Genomic DNA, 25,609 nt, shown 5'->3' with positions numbered 1-25,609 from the left:
TCCGTTCTTTCTAATTCTTCATTTTACTCTTGTGATACTATTATTACAAGAAAGTATTCATTTTGTTAAAATAAAAGAAAATATTTTTTACATCATCATAAAAAAATACTTATTTTATTGAAATGAAAGAAAATATTTTTTCTATATCATAAAAATAAAAGTACTCTAAATAATATTTTCATATATTTAAGTTGGGGTAGGGGTAGGGGTTGGGTGGTAGGTGAGTAGGGATGAGGTGGGGGTAGTGGGGGTTGGTGGAGATGATAAGATTGAAAAAGAGTTTTGGAAAAAGTTTTACCTTCTTTTGATAGGGAAAATATTTTTCTCCAATTGGAGAAAAATAAATTCACAAAGAAAATATTTTTTCAAACAGTTAAACCAACTATGAAAAATTAAAACAAAAAAAATCTAGCAAATGGGTCAAGGTAGAACTCTAAGGGGTCGTTTGGTAGGATGCATTAGAGAAAATAATGCATGCATTGATTTTTGGTGTTATAAAATCCCTTATTTGATGCACTTTCTCAACTTATGTATTACTAATGCAAGTATTATTTATACAACATATTTGGTATTATCTCATGTATAACTAATACATAGCAAACCATTGTATTAGCAATACCAAGACTATAACACATGCATCAGCGTGGTCAATGACGGATCCAGGATTTTTAGATTATGAGTGCTCAACTATACTTAGTTTGAAAATTGCTACTTAGACTGGGTGCTTAGTTAATATATTTGTATAAATTACCAATTTTTCTATATAAGTAGCAGTGTTGGTTTTCAAAAGCAATGGGTGTTTAAGCACCCATATGATATAATGTGGATCCGTCGTTGAGTATGGTTAAACACAAAATTATCCTTACAGTCCCTTAAAGCTAAAGAATATATAGGGCATTTTTGTAAACAATTAATTTTCTTAAAAGTTATGCAATGCGTTTTAATATTTAATACACCACCAAACAGTGGATAAGAAATAATCCCTGTATAACTAATGCCTGCATTACTAACTCATGCATTATTAATCATTGCATTACTAATATAACTTATTCAGCAATATTCTTATACACCATACCAAACGAACCTTAAGATCGAGCATTCTTATGGGTCAAGATTGGGTATCATCATTGGTCAATTTAGATTGATAATTTTTGATGTTTTAACTTAAGTTAGCCCAAAATAGTCCATTTTCAAAAGCGTTCTAGCCCAAACCCATTAAAACTTAAACGGGTTGGGATGGTCAAATGAATTTGGATTAAGTAGGTCCACTACAAGCCGATTCGGACGATTTGTAGCCATACCCTATATTTATGCCACCTTTTAACCTATACTTTATTTTTAAAAACTATTGATTTCGTAGCCAACTAATAAAAAATCCGTAATAATCTATTATACCCCTTCCAAAACAAAAAATCCCTTTTTTCATATGCTGTGGATAGCCAGATATATTCCATGGAAACAAAAGTTCTGTCCAGCGAAATCCGCCACTCTACTATCCCTCAAAGTTATATCCGCCCTCAATCCGATAGGCCACTCCTTTTTGAAGTCGATGATTGTGAAAATGTTCCAGTAATTGACATGGGCTGTGGAGATAGAAACCTTTTAGTTCATCAATTTGGTATTTAAGAAGTATACCAAATTGGAGGAATCTGACCAAGAGGATTACATAAGTTAGTGAGCACTTGTATTTCCATCTAATACTTTCAACGTTCGAATCATATGGAAAGTCAGTTAAAACTTCAACTCTAAGAAGGTTGAAGTTCGCCAGTTATAAACAAAAACTTCAGCTCTAGAGCTGAAGTTTGCCGTTACAAAACAAAAACTTCAGCTCTAGAGCTGAAGTTCACCAGTTACAAAAAGAAAAACTTTAGCTCTAGAGCTGAAGTTCGTCAGTTACAAAACAAAAACTTCACCATTTATAAATACAAAAACTTCAGTTACTAAAGTTGAAGTTCGCCAGTTACAAAATAATTTTTTTTAGCTCTAAAGCTGAAGTTCACCAATTACAAAAATAAAAACTTCAGCTCCTAAAGCTGAAGTTCACCAATTACAAAACGGCTCGCAGTATCTTTCGACACCGTGGGAACGTGCAATCACAGGTATAATCAATCATAAAAAAGATGAAGATTCTCTTTCCCGTGAATTCTTCCATGCATGTTCACTATAAAGAGGTAATGACAAAGGCTTTTTAAGATCATCCTTGTGTAGTGCTAGAAAAAAAGAAATTTTTGAAAGTGAATTTATTGGTGATGAAATCAACTTTTTCTCCCATTTTTGGTTCTGAAAAGTCCTAAAACGTGCTTAATGACTTTGCATTGTTCCTTGAAATAACATAGGTGTACTGTTAGCTTCCTTTGAGAAAATTCCAATTTTAACACAGAGGACTAGCTTATACTTGGAGAGAAAGTAGTCTTTTAATAAAGAAGGGTAAAATAGTCTTTTTTAAAGGCTTTTAACAAAAAAAGGGTACGAATACAAATAAAAAAACAAAGCGATTACAGGTTAAAAAGGGGCGTCCCGTAATTTTTAGGTTGATTCTGGACCGAAAAGACCCAACGGACTAATCCCTTAATTTGCCACCTCTATGTAATAGTCCAAAAATAGTAGGAGTAGATATTTAAGGAAAAAGATAAGAAAAATGAACAGGGACCCATTCAAAGAATATAATCATTGGAGACTTATCCAATAAGAAAACAAGAAACAAGCATGGCCAAGTAAAATTCACTGAGCCACAAACTCTAACCCTTTTATTGAGAAAAGAAACTAAAGAAAAGCAGAATACTCCTTTCCGTTTTTTTGGGTTTGTGAGAAATATTGATTAATTTTTTTTGGTATTCAAATTCTTTTTGTTGGATGCTAAGAACTTCTTCCTCGACATAATTTTATTTCACCTTTTCTTGTTCTTTCCCATAATAACTACATAAGACAAGCAAAAATATATATCGTATTTTTACCTCTATTTTCTCTCTCCTTTCCCAGACAAATGGTTAAAATAAATTAGCACCAAATAATCCAATGCAATATGTAATTTTATTAAGATAGTGAGCTTTGATCGGGTGCTAAGTGATATATACGAGTTTATAATTTATGTACTGAGTGTAAAAAATATGAATTTATCAAATAAATAATACTGTTAATAAAGAAAAAACTTTTATGAAGCATATATATAATCTTTCCGTTTCAATTTATGCGAATTTATTTAAATGTCACGAAGTTTAAGAAAGAACGAAAATTTTTAGAACTTGTGATATGCAGAGTATTTGTATGGCTATAAAAGCTTCTCACCAAGGATAAAGTTGAAGTTTAAGTTAAATCGTTTCCAAATTTAATAAACGATCATTCTTTTTAGGATGTACCAAAAAGAAAACAGGTTCATCTAAACTGAAATTAAGGGAGTATAATTTAAAATCGAAATGAAATACCACTACGTCACAAAAAGGACTTAGTGGGCATTTGGACATAAGAATTGTAAAATTCCAAAAAAAAAGTAATTTTTTTTTCAAGTGAAAATGACATTTGAAAATTAGAGTTGTGTATGGACATGAATATAATTTTGGGTTGTTTTTGAATTTTTGTGAGTGATCTGAGTGAAAATTTTAAAAAATAACTTTTTCGAGTTATTCAAATTTTTGAAAAAATTCAAAAGTCATATTCAAATAAAAGTTGAAAATTTTATAGCCAAACACTGATTTCGAAAAAAATAAAAAAATTTTGGAAAAAAGTAAACGAATTCTTATGTCCAAACATGCTCTTAGAAATCTCAAGACAAAAAAAAAAAAAAAAGAGAGAAAAAGAATTTCGATACAGCTGCTGAGTCATTAATGTTCAATTTTGGAACTTTTGGGGGCAAAAAAAGATTAGTTGAGAGTTGGAGAGTAATTTATTTATTTAATCATTAAAAAACAATAATTTGAAAAAAAGAAACATGTGTAGGCTTGGTGCCAAAAGGGGCCATAAGGGAAACCTTGAACAGCTGCTGCAATCTGCATGGCGAGAAAACCAAACCCGTGTTCCTGCAAAACTTTCTCTATTACACTCTCTCCTCAAAAGGGTTTGGATTTTATGAAATTTGCAAAAATCCCTTAGCCTTGTTCGTTTCTCCATTTTCCTTTCTCTATTTTGAGATTTTTTTCTCTCTTCTCTACATAATACATACAAAATTGTGACAGCTTGCAGCTTATGGACTGTCTTTCCACTTCAAATTCAATATCCCAATTCCTCATTTGGGTCTTTCTTGTTGTTGTAATTGTCGGTGCTGAAGATGGAGTCGATTGAAGATACCCGCATTCCTCAGAACAATTTGGTACTTTAATTCTTGAAAAAAATTCCCTTTTTTTAAACACTTGCTGATTCTTTTGGTTGTGCATTGAGCTTTGTTGGGGGTGCTCTTGGTTGCTGGTTCTTGAATTTTACTTTTTGTGCTATTTCTTTGTCTAAAATGGATATTGATTTTGTTGTTCCTTTTTTGGTTTCTCTCTTATTATATACTTAAAATAGGAATTGGGTTTTGGGAAACTGTGATAGATATGTCGTTGTTCATTATCTAAGGCCATGTTATGAGTTAATATTGTGGGAACATGTATGACTCACTATTTCACTACTAAAGGCAACAAATTAATGTATAGAGTAGTTCTATGTTTTTTTCCCTTGGAATAGCTAATTCTAGGTAAAACGTTCCTCTCATGAAATGTAGTTAAACGTTTCTGCTTTACTTCTTCATCCCCGTCTTTCTGGTTGATGGTTTGTTTATTCTTTTCTTTCATTATTAACTTCAATGTTTGTTAAAGATTGGGTCTTGTGTGAAAACTCCTTTTCCCATTTCTGGTCTACCTTTGGATGCCATCAGGGCAATGGTAAATTCACTAAAACTCACAACTTATCTTAGTTTCCTCATAGTTGGATGTGTTTCAGACTGTCACTACTGTCACTGTTAACGGAAGAGACGTAGATGCTATAGCTGTTCACATTGTCCTTTTTGGTGAATATGAATTTTTTGTCCATTCTTCTAAATGACCAAAAGAAGTTATATTTTTTCATAATTGTATCATTTGACTCATGAGGTGTTATGATTTAAATTTCTATGAAGATGATCTGCTTTGTGAATAAATAAATGCATCATATGATTCATGACTTATACTAATTCAATTGAAACACAGATCCTACAAACGCCTGGAATCAAGTATAATGGTGTTCCATCTAGATTGGAAAGGCTATTAAGAGAAAGGGAACTACGAAAATCCAGCAAGTCTCTATATGCAAATGAAGGCATAAGAGATGGCTACAGAGACTCAGATGTTTCTGTAAATGGAATTGAACTCTGTCTATCAGATGGCGATAAGAGAACTCGAGATGAAGAGCTTATTGAAGGACTTGTAGCTGCAAAAACCCTTTCTGATGGCTCTGAGAGGCTAGATGGACGACCACAAAAGCAAAGATTGTTGGTTGTGGCAAATCGGTTGCCTGTTTCTGCTGTTAGGAAAGGCAAAGATTCATGGGCTCTAGAAGTTAGTGTAGGAGGTTTAGTTCGAGCGCTGTTGGGTAAGACAAAAATAATGCTCTATATACACGAAAAATGACTAGCACATTTTGCTCCTGATACCTTTCTTTATTTTTCTCTGCAGGCATTGTTCATTTCCTTATCTTCTTAAATTATCTACTACATTTGAGCTTCAGTGAGGTTCTTTTCATCTTGTATGTGTGCTAGCTGATGTCTTCTTATTTTGGTAAAGGTGTCAATGAGTTTGAAGCAAATTGGATCGGGTGGGCTGGGGTGAATGTACCTGATGAAATTGGTCAGAGATCACTTACTGAAGCTCTAGCTGAAAAGGTTTGTAAAATAGGTCCCATTTTAAATTCTTGATATATCACTTGCCAACAAAGTGATATGTGTAGAGCTCTACTTCTGTATACCGCCTATTATATGCTGTTGCGACATCAACATGTAATAAAATACTGAACTTCATCTAAAAGATTTTACCTTGATGCATGCTATCAAATTTAATATCTGTATAACAACTACCATAAAAAGGTTGGATTTTTATGTGCTTTATTGTTTACATGACTGCAGAGGTGCATTCCAGTTTTTCTTGATCAAGAAACTGTTCACCAATATTACAACGGCTATTGTAATAACATTCTATGGCCTCTTTTCCATTATCTCCCACTTCCGCAAGAAGACCGTCTTGCAACCACCCGTAGCTTCCAGTCTCAGTTTGCTGCATACAAGAAGGCAAACCAGATGTTTGCTGATGTCATCAATGAGCATTATCAAGAGGGTGATGTCGTCTGGTGCCATGATTACCACCTGATGTTTCTACCAAAATGCCTTAAAGAGTATAATAGTAAAATGAAAGTTGGTTGGTTTCTTCACACACCTTTTCCTTCATCCGAAATTCATAGGACATTGCCATCTCGATCAGAGCTGTTAAGAGCAGTTCTTGCTGCTGATTTAGTTGGGTCAGTCACTTATCTCTATTTTCAATAATTCAAATAGTGTCACAAATTGCTTAGGTATTGCAAACAACTATCAATTTTGAATTATGGTATTGTTCAAGATCGGTGTAACGGAGTGGACAAGGCTACCTAGAAAAAGCATAAGAGACGCTTACCTATTGTACCAAGTAATGTTCTCCGTGCTGTTTCACCATGAGATATTATACCTTAAGTGAATGAGGAAAAGAATGTAAAGCAGTCTTAAGGATGCAGTGCGTAACAAGATCGTCTGTCATCTGTGGACGGTCTAGATTAGTGTAAGCACTAACCAATGCTTCTCCTAAAGACTATCTTAAAGTAGTATTCAGAAGAAGGAATAGAGGTTTGATACCATTTGTGTCCAATTTGGTTGATGCCTATTATTGGGAAGGAGTGTTTAACATATTGTGAGCAAACTCTGGTTAATTAAAGAAGCAAACTGTCCCTTTTTCTTGTTTACTTTTTTTTCTTTTTCTTACCTCAAGAGGTTTATAATGAGAAAATTCTTATTGTTGTGATGGTGATGCATAAATGAGGGTTTGAGAAGCATTCCACCAGGGAAACAAAGGGCTTGTGTTTTCAAATACCATCAGTAAATTTAGTAAGGGGATAAGTACCTCATTAACATCACGGAGTTCAGCTTATTTTGAATCCATGACTATTTTCTGAACTATGAGAATTTTCTGTACTTCATAATTTTGCAGCAAGAGGATTTAGATTGTCCTTTATGTAAAGAGCTTTCAGCTGGTTCAGGTTTTGAATTTTTTTGATTTTGTCTACAGCTTCCACACTTACGATTATGCAAGGCATTTTGTTAGTGCTTGCACTCGCATTCTTGGGCTTGAGGGCACACCTGAAGGAGTGGAGGACCAAGGAAAGCTGACACGTGTTGCTGCGGTATATGAAGCATTTATTAATAGCTTTAAATGTTTTATATTTTTTCTTTTTTCATCATTTGCAACTTAAGTCAAGTTTCCTCTTTTGCAAGAGGTTATGGATGATATATTGACTGGATCCTTTGGATGAACAGTTTCCTATCGGGATAGATTCTGATCGGTTCATTAGAGCTCTTGAGCTTTCTCCAGTCAAGTACCATATCAAAGAACTGCAAGAAAGATTTGCTGGCAGAAAGGTTCATTCCAGTATAAAATCTTTGATCACCATGATGCAGATTTTTTTACAGCATTCAATCAGTATAGCTCGAAATGTGGAATGCCTTAATTATTTCACTCCTCAAATTTTCTGTCATCCTCAGTGCAACAGTTTGATGTATGCTTCCTCGTAAAAACATCAAAAAATTGGAATATAGAAAAAAGGTGAAAACAGATATATTATCCCCATTTCAGTCATTATCACAAGAAGAGTTGCCTTAGACCTTGATTGCAAAGTATTACAATTTGTTTTTAAATTTCTGATTTTAAAGCCATGTATAGGTGTGAAGTAGAAAAAGAAAAGTGAGATGACCATCTATATAATAGATGGGATGATTGAGAATAAAGGAAGAAAATTGAAGAGAAGCAAAGATGGAAACCTAAGTAAACTTTATTTACTGATTTTTGATTGGCAATTTGTTAATTTACAGGTAATGCTGGGCATAGACCGTCTGGATATGATTAAGGGAATCCCCCAAAGAATATTGGCATTTGAGAAGTTCCTCGAAGAGAACCCAGACTGGCGTGACAAGGTAGTTTTGCTACAAATTGCAGTGCCAACCAGGACAGATGTCCCCGAGTGTATGTTCCTTGTCATCAAGTTTATTTCTGTTGTTTAACTACAGCATATAATTTGCATACTACTGAATCATGTCTTGTAAATTTTGTGAACAAAAATACTGCTAGTTGTCAAGAACATCTGGAAAGAAAAAGAAAGGAAAAATGACGATGTTCTTGGATTGTGATAGGCGAACTTAACGAATAATTTATTAACTGCAATAAAATATCCTTAAAAACTTCTACAGACAAGCTCCTCCTCTCTAAAATTCCGATAATCCTATCTGCAACATTCCATCTTTCTGGTATTCTTCTCTAAGCTTGTATCTCTCCAATGTCTCTCTTATCTTCTCCATTCTTCCTTTTCCTCCTCGCTCGAGATTGTGAACCTTGTCAGCTTCTAATAGCCTCTTCTTAGCCACTCACTTTCTGTTTTCATCTCAGGCGACTCTGTCTTCTGATCTGACATCTTTTGAATAGGGCAAAAAGACACTGATTATGCAGTAATTAACCCTAGTTTAACGGCATTGAGAAATATAAGTCAATACTTTTATCTTCTATGGAAAAGTCCCTTGTTTTATGCCTGTGAGAAATCTTCCGAATGTTCAAAGACTGATAGTGCAAATTCGAGTGGACTGAATGGAAGAGAAGATCTGTAAACAGGAGTAATGTTGAGGGCGAGATACATCAAGAGTTTGAATCCTGCTGGCGAATCAAATGAACTAAGTTTGGTACTTAGTGCAGAAGGATCAAGGGGTAGGCCTATCATTTTCCGAGTTCCAAAGTTGGAAAGAGTGGATTCTGATTTTTTTTTTTTTTATAAAAAGATTCATTTATATCCTTCTCAAAAAAAAAAAAAAAAGATTTTGCACCAAGTAGCACAATTCATATCTATAAAGCACAGTAGTTTTTTTTTAATTTTATTTTTATAAAGCACATTAGTTAATGATCTTTCAAGATTTTTTTTTGTATTGAATAGTTAATTGTTAGTGTAATTTCTAAAATTATAGTGCATTATATATACGCTATCGTCAAATTATCATTGAAAAAGATGGCTCAAAACTTCTGATTTTTGGACTAACTTTGTAAAATTGAAAATAAAATCCTTATATGGGTAGTAAGGTATATTATTGCCAAGAAAGCCTTGTTATATGTTAAACATTTTGGTATTTTTCATGGGATTTCCTTATTAAACCTGTTGGGCAGATCAAAAACTTACGTGCCAAGTACATGAAATTGTGGGACGCATCAATGGAAGATTTGGAACTCTAACAGCTGTCCCGATCCATCATTTGGTCTGTCTCTTGTTACTTTATAATATGAATTTAATTGTTGATATTAATGGATATGTATTACTGTATTATTCATGCTAGGCTCTTTTCTTTGCAATTTGATTTTGTTGATACTTTTGTAAAGTCCTAAGTTGGTGCAGCTTGTTTTGTTTTTTATTTTCAACAATTGATTCTTCTGCATTTTGAGAATTATTTTTTTCCATTTTAGGTTTTTTAAATTTTAGGAATGCTGTAATTTCTGGATGCCGTGCAGTTTCTTAAAATGTTGAATCGGTATGATATTGTTCATTCTGTGTCAAGTGGGTCTTCTCAGTTGCTTGAGTTTTACAGTAAGATTAACAGGTTATTGGTTATTCCCAAAGTTGGTTTTTGTCATTTTTTCTTTACAAAAATGTTCACTGTCTCCCATTCCCCATTTTAACACTAGATCATAATGATCAAATGATAAGGAGTTATCAAAAAGAAAAAATGGAAAAAATGACAGCCGGATGCACGAAGCATCCCGCGTTCACGCAGGGTCCGCGGAAGGGCTGCACGCCAAGGGGGTATGATGTGGGCAGTCTAATCAATGGCGGATTCCACGACTCAAACATGCGACCTATAGGTCACATGAAAGACAAGTTTATCGTTGCTCCAAGGTTCCCCTCTATCAAAAAGAAAAAATAAAGAAAGATATAACAATAAAGGTCTTAGGAGTACCTTTTTGAATCCTCTGATTTACTGGTGACATTAATGCAATAATACCTATGTCTTTGAAGGAGTATTGTAGAGTTAGAAGCATTTTACGGTGTGAAGTACTCAACATTTGGTACTTTGCAGCAAAATTTGTTAATTTTACAATTTGATCCTGAAACGGTACAGTTGAGAAACTCATCTCTTGCCAAAATGTTGAGTGTTTTCTTACAAGTATAAAGTGGGAGACTGGTTTCCTTGCAGCAATGCCTTCCCCTTCACCCCTTGCCACCTCTTAACTTGACGCTGAATTTGCATCCTCGCCATACCCTTAACTCATTTACTTTCCATCTATTCTCTTTTGTCAATCCAACCCTCCTGGCCCTTTCCTTACCCATATCTAATTATGATAATTATTTCCTTTTTGTTTGCTGGATTGACACATGACTCAGAATCTAATTTTGAGCCAGCACTTATACATTAAATAGTATGAAGTTAGGTACCAAATCATAAAAAGATAAAAACAAGGTGTGAAGTGCCAAACGGGCATATATTAAAAGCGCATTAAACTCAACATTTGGTTAACATTGTTTTTCCTTTACTCTTATTTTCATTAAGTCTAAATTCACATTTCAACATATTTATGCTTCATCTCGACCTGTAAGTTCACCCCTTAAAACTTTATGATTGCAGAAACAGAAAAGAATTTCTCAAGGTACTATGGTATAAATACACCTGCTTAGCATGGATATTCACATCTGTTTAGGGTAAAATGTAGAGTTGGACAGCACCGAGGGTTGAAAACAATGGAAGGCTAGAGTTCAAATCCCAGCAGACAAAACACGTTAGGTGATTTCTTCGCGTCTGCCTAAGTCTCGGTTGGTAGAGTTAACCAGTGCTTGTGCATTTGGAGGTAGCAGGTAGCCGATGCCATAGTCGAGGAGTGCACAAGATGGCCCGAACACCACAGTCGTAATAAAATAAAAGTAGATTTGGGAATGTGAGGTAGTACACACCATGACAATTTTACTTATAAGGAAACTATAATAACTGAAATATAAAAGTCATAATGAAGATTTTTGTCATTCGTAACTCATAACAGGCATAATTGTAGAATAAACGGACCAAATATCAAAAAGGTTTTGATGCTACAAGACAAACGACTCTCAATAGTACTCAATGTTATGCGACATAAAGGAATCTCAATGTGAATCCTATCTTTGCTAAAATGTTAAGGCCTTTCATTATGATTAAGAACTTGCATATTATTTATCTTCTCGATTAATGTACACAAATAACAGGTCAGTGGCTGATTCATCAGCTATGTTTCTTTGTTTGTTCTCTGGTGTCTTGATATTATGCTATAATTTGGGTAGTCCATATCTGTAGATACTCAAGAAAATCTTTATCCTTTTACTTTGTTCCTAATGCAAAAAAAATTTCTTCCAAAGGGATCCCGTTATAAAAAGTTCTTTATTCATGGAAAGATTTCTGTTATCATTTCCTCTTTGGATTGGACATATATGAGTGTTTCCTGACTCTGCCTTTTTTCCCCCAGCTTCTATTAAAGGTGGGGCACAGATACTAGATTACTTCAGAATTCTTCTTAAATTTGGAGCTCTCATTTTTTCTGATGTCATTTTTTAATTAATGATTCTAGGTTCCTTTTGATATAACCTACTAAAATGCTCAAAGCAATTCTGAGAGTACATTTATACTTCGGGAATATTTAGCTTACTCCTTGAAAATTTCTCCTCGTCATGGTTGATCGGCTTCTTTTGATTATTATGTCAATACAGAAACGCAGTTGAACCTTGAGCATGAGGACACGCACCTGGCAGTTTTAGAAATTTATTGTACTACAGGTGAAAGAAATATTGCAACAGATACAAAAGGATACTAAGGATACTGTATTAACTCTTGAGATGTCATTCAAGTAATTTCCGAAAAAAGTCTTATATAAAAATTTCTTGTTATACAGGAATGGCTATGAGTATACCCATTTGTCGTCTTCTGAATTGTAGTTGGGCTGGATGGGTATATTTAAAGTAAAGGACAAACTAAGGAATTACTTACCTTTAACACTTAACTCTTGGTAAACGCTTCTGCTTGAAATCTTTGTTGGTTAAGCTAAAATTTAATACAGGCAGTGTTTGGGCTGTTGTTAGAGATTAAGCAGCTAGTTTATGTCAGGAAACCTTGTATTGTTACAGCTTTCTGCTGGATAAATAGACTCATCGAGACTCTATCAGGTAATGCTGCATAGTCAAATCCTCAAAGTATAGTTTCCGTGCTTCAAATACTACTACTTTGAGGCATCAGGTCGATTAATGCAAACTTGAGTCTGAAATGGATTGAAAAAAAAAAACGTTTCACTTCTTATTTTACTTCGTGGCAGAAGAAAGCCCAACACTTTGACATCACTCTACTTATCGGAAGGGAAAAAACCCAATACTTTGACAAAGTCTATAACACTAACCAGTAACATAAAATAAGCCGAATTATTTTGCTGGTGTAGCATTTCTATGTGAAGGGTTCCATCAATCTTATCTTCTCTGAACGGCATTATCTTTTGCTTGCTTTTAATACTTACTTACATCTTAATCAAAAAGGTCACGTCGTTATACTGAAGGTCTGGTTCTTCCGTGTTTTTTCTTTGGTTTTAATCATATATGATTAGAAAATATATTGCTCTTGAACCGGGAAAATCTTTATCTTTCTTTATCTATTCTGCTTGAATTGCAAATCCTCTGAACCGGAAAAATCTTTTTCTTTATGTTTTCTACTGGAATTGCATATCCTCTGAATAGATTTCATGTGGTGTCATTTTCCCAAGAAAGCTTTCAATTCATTGATGGTATTTGTCCATTACTTTTTCTGAGAGTAGAAAACATTAATTATAGGTCTACAATCTGAGATTGATGGTCAGTTAAACATCATGGAATTGAGTCAATTGAAGTATCAACACTAAGTTTTCAGTTTAACTTTTGTTGCTTGAATACAACAGTGTTTAATGAAGTGGTTGATAATAAGAGGAAATGTTTTTGAAAAGGGATGGTTCCTATGGGAATATTTTTTACTCCTATAGGGTGCTTTTTCATTTTATATTTTTGTGGGGGTAAGTCAACTAAAGTTTATAGATATACCAAGATGGTGTTAGGTTACAGAAGCATTGATTAAATGTGATGTTATGGTCCCAAGAATCAAGCCAACTAGATATAAAACAAGGATCTTCCTCTTTACAGTAAAATAAACTGAATGGTGAATTTTTGAGTTTGAGAACGAGTTCATGATTCTGGTTGCTGGCATTTGGTATTTCTTATTCTCATTTCAGCTTTTTCTGCTACTTCTTCTCATCATTCCTCTTTGCTTTATGAGCGATTTCCATAACCTTGTGAAGATTCTAATGATATTCTCTCTATATTTACAGGACCGCTCTCTTGATTTTCATGCACTGTGCGCAATTTATGCTGTCACTGGTACTCATTCTTGTTATCTTCCTATAAATTATACTGGAAATAACTTTAACATGGTTAGAAGGTGGAAAACATAGTTGAATTCTTCTGATAGAGAGGGGCAGATATAGGGAAGGGGAAAAAGGAAAACAACAACACATTCCCAGGGGGTTGCCTGCTCAATATCTGAAGAAAAGAAAGCAAAACTTGCAGCCGTCTGTGCCATAGCTTTTATAAGATCGCAAATTACTTATCGGTCCTAGGATGATGTCCTGAACTGACATATGAATGTACTAATACTACTGTTTATTAGTTTTTAGATTTTTGGGTTTTGGCTACGTCCATGTATGATAGTATATGTTGAGGGCAAAAAAGAAACTAGATGGGTGACCAAGAAAACTTACTCTTTAGAAACTTGAAAGGACAAGTTGGTATCTTTCTTGTTTGCAGCACATAATAATTTATTTTTTAACATTTTATTTCTTTTTTAATTCATACCACCAATTTTATGATGGTTCTGATAACACTTGTTAGTTTCAAAGTGCCTAAAGTTTTCCTGAATACACTTTCTGCCCCTTTTGTCACTTGTTTTTCTGTTTCTTGCAATTTGTTTAGATGTTGCTCTAGTTACATCCCTAAGGGATGGAATGAATCTTGTCAGCTATGAGTTTGTGGCCTGCCAAGCATCCAAGAAAGGAGTCCTAATTCTAAGTGAGGTAGGCAGTTCTCTTTTTATCTATGGATATGATTTCACTAATAACATTTTTAGAATCCTTGATCGGTAAGCATATGACCTTTTCTCACCATTTGAGCTAGATTTTCGGGTTGATATAGGAGCTAGGTTATTTTCTCAACATGGCATCAGAACTAGGCTCATCCTCGATGTTGGGCTACCTAATGTTGGATCACACACGTTATGTTGCTCTACGCTCCAGACACCCAGCCTTGAGCATGGGGGGAAGGGGTGAGGGTTGTTAACATCCCATATAGGTTAAGTATGATTGTAGTCTCTCTGCATGATTGAGCTTGTTTTTGGGGTTGAGCTATTCACTATGTTCACCTTCTCAACAATGGTCTTAGTAGCAAAGAAGCTCCAGGAAATCTTAATGGTTTGCCTAAGAAGATAGAGAGATAGTGTTGCAAAGGCCTTGTCTGGCGTTGGTAATGAATACCTCAACATGCAAAAAGGGATATATGATAGTGTCTATTTTGTTGCTTTTATTTCTGCTTCAACTTCTTTATGCAAGTTTACATTAGCTTCTAGAATTCAGAAGGCTTTTGGAATTTGATTCAGGATGGAAAGTGGCATCATATCCTTAGATAAAATCTTCCTCCCTATAAATATTGTTTACTAATCATCAGATTGCTACTGCACATGTAGACGTGCTATACAAATGATATGAGTGGCATATTCTTGCATAACATTGGCATGAGATGACTTAAATGGAGTAACGTGGTCAGCGAGGATTCATATAGCTGACTCAACTTGTTTGGGACTGAGGCATATTGTTGTATTCTTGCCATAATATTTCCTCAATTACAGTTTGCAGGTGCAGCACAGTCTCTTGGTGCTGGGGCTATTTTGGTGAACCCGTGGAATGTTACAGAACTTGCGTCCTCTATTGTTTATGCTCTAACAATGTCCGCCCATGAAAGAGAAAAACGACATCACCATAACTTCATGCATGTCACTACTCACACTTCCCAGGAATGGGCTGAAACATTTGTAAGGTCTGTCATTAATGTGTCAGAGTAGCTCTTATGGTTTAAACTTGTCACATTTGTATTTTGATAATAAAGGATCTGCTTTTGTGCTCTACATTATGTACTTTTCACGTTAAATCTAAATCAATAACAATATCAAGAAGCGGTCACAAGACAAACAGTTTGCTCAGACACTCTTTTAATCGGTTTTGCCCAATGTCAATCCTAGTGCAATCTGATGCTACTACTTTTTTCTTCTTCTATGCAGCGAACTCAATGATACAGTTGTTGAAGCTCAACTGAGGACTAGACAAATTCCGCCTCAGCTACCTACCAAATTGGCTATCGAGCGCTACTTGCGATCAAATAATCGGTTGCTTATATTGGTAGTCCTTTTTCCTTTCACCAAAATGCAAAAATATTATATGTTTTTTTTTTTTGTAATACCCTAATTCCACCCTTTGATTATAATTTTTATGTATATTATTGTGGTCTTAGTACTTGGTGTCAACTCAAAAGGATCAAAATCCAGGAAGCCGGTGCAGTATGACACTGCTGGTGAATTCTACATTCTATTGAAAGATGAAGTTTGTACAGTTAGTTGTTCATAAAAGCAGAAAATGTTTTAAAAGCGTGCATTTAAACATATGTATTTCCAATTATTGGCAGCAGCTCAGGCCGAAGCAATTGTAGTAGCTCCTATACGGATTTCTACGGCTTGCTTTGCTCAGGATGTTATTTCATTTGCCTTCTCAAACCATTTATTTGACTTTTGGTTCATGAATTTGATAAAGGATATGGAAAGACTGAACTTATAGCTGTTTTGACCAGATACTGATGTCTCTATATCCTGTCATTTCTTCATTAGTGCTGCACATGTTTACTTAACCTCACCTTACTACTATAGGATCCCATTCAATACTGGGACTGGAGTCTGTTGTTGCTCATTACTGCCTGAGACATATTTGAACATAAAGGGCTGAACTGGCTTTTATCAAAATGTCTCATGATGAACTTATGCTGTTATTTGTCGAAAAAAATGTTTGTAATATCAAAGGGATGATGTCGTCTTAAGAAACTATCGTCGTAGGGTACATGTGATGCTGTTGCATAAGGTTATGCACATATAAAGAGTTTCTGCACTAGGATACTTATATTTTTTTCTCTGTTACGATGTCTCACCTACTTATATTATTAACCGAGGACAAGGTAGTTCTGATGTTGCCGTTTTCTCAAAGTCACATTTTTGCTTCCAAGAAAAGCTTCCTTGGCACTTGCCCAAATGAGGACAAAAAGTTCTATCTAGCTTTAGTCATGATATTTATTGGTAAAATAGTTATTTTTCCTTCACTGCTCCACTTATTCTCTACTATTCCATTTCCATTTTTTTTTCTTTTTTTTAAATCCCTCCCAAATTAGGAGGATCTATAGTTTTCCACGCTTCCCCGTGTGGAGCTGCTTTTACCAACTGCATTTATTAATTTATAGATAGTCTATTGGGCCTGTTGGAAGTGGAGTGGGACTGTATCGTAGAGAATTAGTCAAACTAAATGTCCAATTTACTGTGTATTTTTGCTTGCGCTAAGCTATTTGTCTCATTTACTATGTGTTTTGAATGCTCCTTCTCATTACAGTTCTAAAAATTTTGAACATATAAATGACGAAGACAGGGGATAAGCTACTTTCAATTCCCCAAATATGGAATACTTGGTTTTGATAGTCATTCTCTGTAATTCAGGGTTTCAATGCCACATTAACAGAGCCAGTGGACGCCCAGGGAAGAAGGATTGATCAACTAAAAGAAATGGAGCTTAAGTTGCATCCAGATTTAAAAGAACCTTTAAGAAAGCTCTGTAATGACCCAAAAACGACAGTAGTTGTCCTCAGTGGAAGTGACCGGAATGTTCTTGATGAGGTGTCCTACTTTCCTAAGTTAGCGTCTTTCTATCAGCATTTATATTTGTTGACTGACTTCTTCTACAGAATTTTGGAGAATATAGGATGTGGTTGGCTGCTGAACATGGAATGTTTTTGCGACAAACAGAGGGGAATTGGATGACTACGATGCCTGAAAATCTAAATATGGATTGGGTTGACAGCGTGAAGGTGAAACACTGTATTTTGAACTTGAATTGTCTCAAATTTGTGAAGTTTTTGAAATCATAGTCTATCTTCATTTGTTTCAGCATGTATTTGAGTATTTCACTGAGAGGACCCCTCGTTCTCATTTTGAGCTTCGTGAGACCTCACTTGTTTGGAACTATAAATATACAGGTCATTAATCTATGCCCAATTTAGGTCCATCTTTAATCAAATAAATACCCTTATGTTTATTTGTGGTTTTGGACTACTTATTCTGTTATTGGGTTCTGAGCATGCAGATATCGAGTTTGGAAGACTTCAATCAAAAGATCTCTTGCAACATTTGTGGACAGGCCCAATTTCAAATGCTTCTGTAGATGTAGTCCAGGGTAGTCGATCCGTTGAGGTTCGAGCAGTTGGTGTTACTAAGGTCTGTGCTGTCATTCCTAGAATGTTCATTTTGTGTTAAATTGATTATTTTCTTATGCAGCTTATTCTTGTACAGGGGGCAGCAATTGATCGTATTTTGGGAGAAATAGTGCATAACAATGATGTCAAGGCACCAATAGATTATGTTTTATGCATAGGGCACTTTCTGCCAAAGGTGTGCAATCTTTTTTATGTTATGGTTGACAAAATGCTGAATTAACTGTTAAATGCTCTATTTGGATGAAAGTTACGGCTAATAGCAGATATATTTGACCAGTCTGGACACTTAAGCTTTTAAATTGCAGTGTAGGAACTCCATTTTGACCTAAAAACTTTGCGCATCATATAACTTGGCATGGTTTTTGTGGTTGGATTTTGTGGCAGATTGCATCTTAAGAGGATGTTCTTACATAAATGTGCTTTCTTCCTGTGGTTTTGTCAATAGTTTGTCTTTTTGAGGGCACAAATAATTGAACATGCTTATTTGTTTTCTTTAGTTCTATACAGCTACCTGGACCTTGTGGTAGTTTTTGAATTTAATTATTACTTGATCTTATCTTGTTTTACTTGCTTTCTATTTTAGCTCATCGAACAAATATACCTTCTTAAATGGTGGTGTCCGCCGTCCACCACAGTAATGCTGTTTGCTGTTCTACCTTTTTTTGTAATTCTACTTCAGTCTTACTTTCTATTTGATGCAACATCTTGATACCTTCTCACATCATCCATTAAGTATTTGACATATATCTACTGAACTCCATTGTAGTAACTCATTTAAATATTTCTCTTAAATTCCTCAAAAGTCAGGACAGGTCGTACAAAATGGGATGCACTGAGTACTAGTTTGGTCTGCGTACAAACTACCCTCCCCAGACCCCACTAGTGGGATTTTACTGGGTCGTTGTTGTTGTTGTTATTGAGTACTAGTTTGGTTATTCAAGTTGTTTGGTAGAGGAAACCCACTCCTGCTTATCAAAGCCTGGTCAAAAGACTTACTTTTTCCCAAAAGTTTCATGAGGTCCCCCTGAGCTAGGGGTGGGTATAAAATCCGAAAAATCGAATTCTGAACCGAACCGAACCGAATTAACTTGGTATTTCGGTATCGATTTTTTCGGTATTCTTCAGTATAGATTTTTCGGTATTTCGGTACGGTACTCGGTACTGAATTTTTGATATTTCGGTATACCGAAATACCGAAATAATTAAGTCCAAGCCCACCTCTATTTCTATTTTCCAGCCCAATAAGCCTAAGCCCAATATCCCAAGCCCCCTTGCTTAGATTAAGTGTATTTCCTATGGTTTACTTCATATGTTATCATTATGGACAGAATTTTTTAAGTTGTGGATGATGAGAAAGGAACTTTATTTACATAAAAGAAAATGCAGCAGTCCCTTACAGTGGAGAAAGTGTGCTGACAATCCTGGGATTCACATTTTATTCTCTCTGATGCGTGCATTTCTCATCTGTGAAATGCTTGCGGAGATGCCGCTTAATATTCTTCTTCAATTTCTTGGTTCCACATATTTCACACACAATATGCTGGTGGCAACTCTCTATGTGTTCCTTGAGGCATTTCTCATCTGTGAAATGCTTCATACAGCCTGCTAGCTTAGCACAGCGTGTCCACTCTCCATTTATATCATCTATTCACGTTTGTAAACGAATTCCTTTTAAAAGACATGAATCCATAAATGTATCAAACCAAAACCGTACCGAACCAAAATAAGAAATACCGAACCGTACTGAACTACTTTGGTACGATATTTGGTATACACAATTGATAAACTGAATACCGAAATACCCAACTGAAGTACCGAATGCCCACCCCTACCTTGAGCATCCAAGTTTGCAGGAAATTCTGAAGCCACATCTCAAATACTTGTCCCAATAACTCGGAAATCTTTCCTTGCATATTTCACATTTTCAACTATCGCAGTTTCCGGATGTTTGTCAGTTTGTGGAAGTTTTAGATATGAAATCAGTCTTCTCTTAAGTAGTTGCCTTGATGGATTATCCAAAACAGTTAAGGATTAGAAATGAAGGTGTAGCTAAATCTTAAGCTTATAGCCAAAGCGGCGCTCCAAAATGGAAATACTGTTACTGATTGATGCAGCAGAAGAGGAAGAATCATGAGTTGTCAGGTTCAAATCCCAGCAGAGGAAAATGCACCTAGATAAGATTCATCTGCCTAAGCGTTGGTGGGCAGTATTACCCTGTACCCGTGCTAGTAGGAGGTAGCAGGTACCCGATGGAATAGTCGAGGTGTGTGCAAGCTGGCCAAGGCCAATATAGAATCCTCAAATCTGAGGTTTCAAAGATGGAGATCTCTCTAATAAAATCAGGCACAAAGTTCTTCCCTCTTCCCTTAGCTCCTCAATGACCTTCCCTAGCTCTGACTTTGTATTCATTAGCTCTCTCAAGGGAAATTCTGCATCAGGGCACCTGATACTTCCATTTGAAAAAACAATTTTCTTAATGTCAAGCATATGTGTTTTTAACTTTTAAGTCATCTATCTTCTCTATTTTCAGATTCCATAATCTCAATTGTGTCCACTCAATGGCCTAGTGTACTTTGACTTCGAAAAGGTCACTGAGAATCTTTATGACATCTGTCAACTTTCAGGATACTTTTCTTTCACTTTGTCACCTTGAGAGAAACAATAGATGGTGTAAAACTCCATACTAGGTATGAGTTGGATCCTAAGCACTTCTGCGTTGCGATCAACAGAACCACCCTGTAGAGCCTTCTAAAGTTTGTTGATCCCTACACAGCTTTTCCTGCAGCTTTCTCTAATACACTAATCAATTACCTATTATTCCACCTTCGAGCAAATTAACAAAGATTGTTGAGTCCTTGCTGATATTTAGTGCACACTATGCCTCTTTGACTTTCTCCATTGCCTTGCCTCAGGGTATATCTACTCAGTCTTCCATGAGAAGAAATGGTAGTTATATATATAGTTATGTAAAGTAAGAGAATGCTTTGCTATTACGCGAGATATCTTATGAATAAAAAATTAAGTGTTTATAAAGAATTGAATTTTATTAGTTTAGTTCAATAAGTTTAATTAATCGAGATATATACTTTATATTTTGTAAAATACATTTATTTGATGTATCCTAGCACCGTATTCGCACTTGGATCCATACCCTCGAATCCTAAATTTATGTGATGAAGAATCCGACCCATAGATCCTAACCTGTATCGAATACCCGCACCCGAGTCCGAGCAAGATAGTATATAGTACCCCACAGACTTCTCTCCGGACCCCTCTAATGTCTGCGGATTTTTTCCGAGCCTGTTGTGGCCTTTTGGGGGCCACGTTTGCCTTCAGTTACATTATCAGCCTGTTTGTCTGTAGCTGTAGTAGTTTGCTGTTTCTCAGTCCTTCAGAAGTGAAGTGCACAATTTATGACATTAAAATATACTAAACATATATTGATTAACGACTATAATTCAAATTGCAATTAATTCAATATCCAATGTGCAATAATGCCGATATGAGAGTTGCCTGGTATCAATGCTAGTGGGAGATAGCAGGCACCTGGTTCTGGTGGAATAGTCGAGGTGCGCTCAAGTTGGTGTCCTCACTACCGTGATAAAAGAAGTGCTGATATTAATCCAATTCCCTGCAATTGAGATTCAAACAACCGTCTGCTTTTCGTTGGAATCTATTTGTGCGTCATTGTTTGAAGCACAAACTTCTATGAAGCCTATGTCCTCACCCATGAAGCGATAACCTCTTGCTTCACATCGCTTCATCGATTTAAGAGACAATGAGATGGCTTTTAATAACATTGCTCTTATACTCCTGGATGTTCCTCTCCCAGGGACTCTAGGCGACTTTTGGTTTAAGTTTTTTCAACTGCTCATTGACGAGAAGCTTGAAAGACCCTCTATTCCCACCCGCTCTCCCCAGCAGCTTTGTCAAGAGCTTCACAGAACCTCACTGCTAGTAGCTTCATTTTGCATCCATCTTTGAATATTGCTCATGAAAAATTGTTATGTATCACTCATTCATTTAGGTACAACTCGTAATTCTTGTTTTCTTCCTTGTGTATTTCTTTTCAATGAACACTTAGTTTGCAGTAAACTGTTGTCTTTCAGGATGAAGATATTTATTCATTTTTTGAGCCAGAGCTTCCTCTTGGACAAGCAGCAACTACAAGAAACAAGATAGCTAACCATCTCAATAGAAATACTTCAAATCATTCAGCTGGTAAAAGCGGGCACCGGGCAGTTAGTTACAAAGTTTCCCAGCAAGCTTCAACCTTAGACAAGAAAGCTGGCAGTAATGAAAATGGAAATTGGTGGTCCATGATGCGTGATAGAATGACAGTTCATGAAGGGTCATCGGTTCTTGACCTCAAGGCTGATAACTACTTCTCTTGTGCAGTTGGTAGAAAGTGCTCTACTTCCAGATACCTTCTTGGTTCATCAGCTGATGTTGTGTCCCTATTGAAAGAGCTGGCCTACTGTTCATCTTACAGAGCTGCTTCTTCATACAAATAGAAGTCTATTATTTGAGGTACATTCATATTTTACTCATTTCAGGTAATGTGTACCTTGTGACTAAACATCTTGGGCTAATTTAGTATGTTGTTAAACTTATCCATTAGGAAAAGTTGCCAAGACTGCAGCCACTACAAGCCTTACCAAGTTGAGCTCGAGGGTTGGCCTTTCTTTCTCAGTTTTTATACTCCAGCAACAAATCTTATCTTCAAGAAATACAGTTTCTAACACAACCTTTGCATAAAGCTGGATAGGACAAATAATGAAACTGAAAACCATGCCCATTTTCTTTTTGGTTGTTATGTTACTTCACGTAACTGTGAGATTGTTGATCCTTCCATATTAGTTGACCTGCTTTTTTGTCTGTCATGATGTAGTTTATCACTTTCCCTAATTGGAGGACTTTTGGAGAACAATTTAATTTAACAATCTAAAGCTACTGATTATTATCTTGATGTAACATCCTTTTAGTAGCGGAATAGATATAGAGGATTCATATAGCCTCACCAAGCTAATTTGGGATTGAAGTACAGTCGATTGATTCATTCATATTTTGACATTTTTAAAAGTTTTAAACTATTTATTTATCGTATTGATATATGACAATACTGTCAAGATCTTATTCCAAACCTGCATCTAGCTACAGTAGGTTGACTAATTTGAGATAATGTTATCTGAATAAAGAAAATATTCTGTATCATGTAATAGGATACAGGTCAGTCATAAACTTGAGTATCGATCTTATTTCTTTTAGGTACAGACCACATCTGATCTTCTGATATGGCAAAATAATACTGCACCATAGTGTTTCTAGACCGTTCTTGCTGAGTTTAGCTTATGTTGTTAACATGTTAAAAGTAATGGAACATGATGGCACTATCTACTTATCCGCTCCTTTGATCTTAGCTTATTGGATATGCTAAAGCTCCTTTCAAGCTGTGGAAAGTGTGACTGCTGATGCTGCACTGTTTTTACATGCAGACAGACACGCGGGGAGGGATAGTACGATCGCCTTCATTCACAGCTGAGGAAACATGCTTGTACTTCCAAAGAGTTGAGCATATAAATAAAAGAAATTCCCCTGTAAGAAAATTTAGTAGAAATAATGTCCCCAGGACCCTTTGGATTGGCTTGTAAACGGTATCTTTTTGTTTGGATTTTATAGTACCATATCCCTTGCCTTTTCATTTCCTTTAGATAGTGTTTTCTTCATCCATAATTTTCATTGCCTTTTCAGTTCCTTTAGATAATATACACTTGTGTTTATATAACATATATACGTCGTAAATTTATATGCAGTAGTGTCAAATTAACATTTGGATATATACGACGAAGACTGGCTCCTTTGTTGTTTCGGGGTACGCCGTTGTCACGGAGCATAGAAAGGATGCGCGGCGATTACCCCGAAAACCTTTGCTTGCTTGGAGGCATTAAAAAGACAAGGGATGAAATTTGAGTATAAAAATTTAAACAAATACCTTATGATTAAGGCTATTAAATATTTCCTGAGAAGTGTACAAAATTTACAAATAAATGTTTTTTTTCCTTCAAATTGAGTTTCATTATTTGCCTTGGCATGGTTAACAAATTTGGAGAATGCACCCTTTTTTCTCTAGATTTAAATTTCTATTCCCTTCCACTTTTCAAGCTTCAAACTGAATCATCAAGATTTGTTAGAGCTTGGAGGCCACATTTTGTCCACAGCAGTATGTGATTCTTCATTTTGATTCCTTTCTGCCCTTCTTCCCATTTTCTCCCGAACATAAAATTTTATTCCAGCAAAATAAAATGTTTTATCTTATTTTCAAGAAAGCATACATAAACCATCGTTCTTGATTAGTTATTTACCTACGCAATGTATAGGAGTATACTCTGGATCAGAATCATGAAGAGTACTTCTTGATTATTTCTAGGGATATTATAACTTTTAGCCCACGCCTGAAACTATTTATATCTGGTAGTCAAAAGTGTATGAATTTTGTATATAATATACATAATGTATATATATACAAAAGATATATAAATTTTATACATTTTTTCGATTATTATTTTTACCGTGGCTTTACGGTGTTATTTTTCTATGTACGTAAAACCCCAATAATATCATCTTACTCTCAAGTACTAATCCTTTATGTATTTATATGTCTTCCTAACCATTCACTCATTTTTGCTTTCAAGCTCCCGTTCTGGAAATCCATTGCTTAGCTTTGAAACCAACATCGTGTAATGGTAATGAAGTACACATGTTTGAGGATAATAATTTAGTTGCACCACCTCAACCAACTTAGTAAAAAACATTAGAAAGAACAAATATAGTTCAAATTCTAACAAAGACAAAAATATACATGAATTTCTCCAACTACCTAAGAGTTGATGGGCAAAATTAGTTAGTACCTATACCGGGGAAAGTAACGGATGCTAGAGAATAACAGAACACAAATTGGCCTTGAGACTACCATTATAAAAAAATATTACTTGCACCACGTGCATGCATCAAATTAAATAAGATAAGATACAAAGCTTGAAATGCTAACACTTTTCTCTAATGGATCTGGTAAATATGGCATAATCTTTTTATAAATAAAAAAGATAATTGTTTCTACTTTTCCCACAAAGATATAAAACCAAAATTCACATTATATCAGACCTCTGACTTCTTTGAAATCGACATATCTATCCATGTAATGCAGACAGACACTCTATATCACTTTCAAAAAATCTTACCATCCTAGAAAATATTCTCTTTTAGGAGGGATAGATTTAGCTCTGAAGTCAAAGTCGCACAATTTGGCTCAATACAAAAAAGAAATGAAGAAGAAGTAAGAAAGGGGCCTTTCTGCTTTCTAAAAAATGCCAAAATAAAGAAGAGCAAAAGCAATGGATGTTATAGACATATTCTATAGAGCGTTGAAGTTGAATTGTCAAGAGGATGTATATGGGCAATTTGATCCAATTATGCAAGCTTTTGAAGCACAAGAAGACATAAAAGATGTGAGTTTGAAGTTCAGTTCTGCACGCCTTGGTTTAGTGGTCCTTTTTAAAGCTACTTCCACCTTGTAAATTACATATATGGAGTAGTGAAGAGTTGTGAGTTTCCATTCGAGTTTCTTCATATACCACTTACCCATGCCCAATTTCGTAGCTTTGCTAATTTTAGGGTGGGGAACCTACAAAAGTTTCCCTCTTCTTTCTCTTTTTTATTTTTTAAAACGACGCTCGTATCCGAGCAAAGTTGTGCGCATGCACCTATCAGATATCTACTACCATAAGGTGAAATTAAT

The 25,609-nt window shown here is 35.3% G+C and overlaps 1 protein-coding gene across 14 annotated transcripts; it reads left to right on the top strand.

The window, feature by feature from the left end:
- Positions 1 to 3,912: 3,912 nt before the first annotated feature.
- On the top strand, positions 3,913 to 23,544 carry LOC107793944 (alpha,alpha-trehalose-phosphate synthase [UDP-forming] 1). Of its 14 annotated transcripts, none has more exons than XR_001649837.2 (21): positions 3,915 to 4,090; positions 4,170 to 4,303; positions 5,157 to 5,538; positions 5,730 to 5,827; positions 6,068 to 6,456; positions 7,254 to 7,368; positions 7,502 to 7,603; positions 8,054 to 8,204; positions 9,387 to 9,475; positions 13,575 to 13,623; positions 14,215 to 14,315; positions 15,143 to 15,330; positions 15,572 to 15,689; positions 17,042 to 17,218; positions 17,287 to 17,409; positions 17,490 to 17,577; positions 17,685 to 17,815; positions 17,891 to 17,989; positions 21,924 to 22,344; positions 22,436 to 22,488; positions 23,310 to 23,544. XR_001649837.2 is itself a non-coding variant. In XM_075250184.1 (20 exons), exons 2-19 carry the CDS (start codon positions 4,262 to 4,264, stop codon positions 22,326 to 22,328), a joined length of 2,847 nt encoding a protein of 948 aa, XP_075106285.1. In that variant the 5' UTR covers positions 3,915 to 4,090; positions 4,170 to 4,261; the 3' UTR covers positions 22,329 to 22,344; positions 23,310 to 23,544. The 14 variants fall into 14 exon arrangements, 10 of the variants coding, with proteins under 10 accessions (XP_016471884.2, XP_075106285.1, XP_075106283.1 ...); XR_012708018.1 differs by having other exon boundaries at positions 3,928 to 4,051; positions 5,622 to 5,827; XM_075250184.1 differs by lacking the exon at positions 22,436 to 22,488.
- Positions 23,545 to 25,609: the final 2,065 nt, after the last annotated feature.

The sequence above is a fragment of the Nicotiana tabacum genome, chromosome 3 (genome assembly GCF_000715075.1).
Source record: "Nicotiana tabacum cultivar K326 chromosome 3, ASM71507v2, whole genome shotgun sequence".
Lineage (NCBI taxonomy): Eukaryota > Viridiplantae > Streptophyta > Magnoliopsida > Solanales > Solanaceae > Nicotiana > Nicotiana tabacum.
The sequence above is the reverse complement of the archived record's forward strand: the minus strand, read 5'-3'. Positions and strand labels throughout refer to the sequence as shown.

Coding starts and splice junctions, on each gene's coding strand:
- LOC107793944 (XM_016616398.2), top strand. CDS start 4,262: ATGGAGTCGATTGAAGATACCCGCATTCCTCAGAACAATTTG. Junction 7,369..7,501: donor AGCTGACACGTGTTGCTGCG/GTATATGAAGCA, acceptor TTGGATGAACAG/TTTCCTATCGGGATAGATTC. Junction 15,690..17,041: donor ATAATCGGTTGCTTATATTG/GTAGTCCTTTTT, acceptor TCTGTAATTCAG/GGTTTCAATGCCACATTAAC.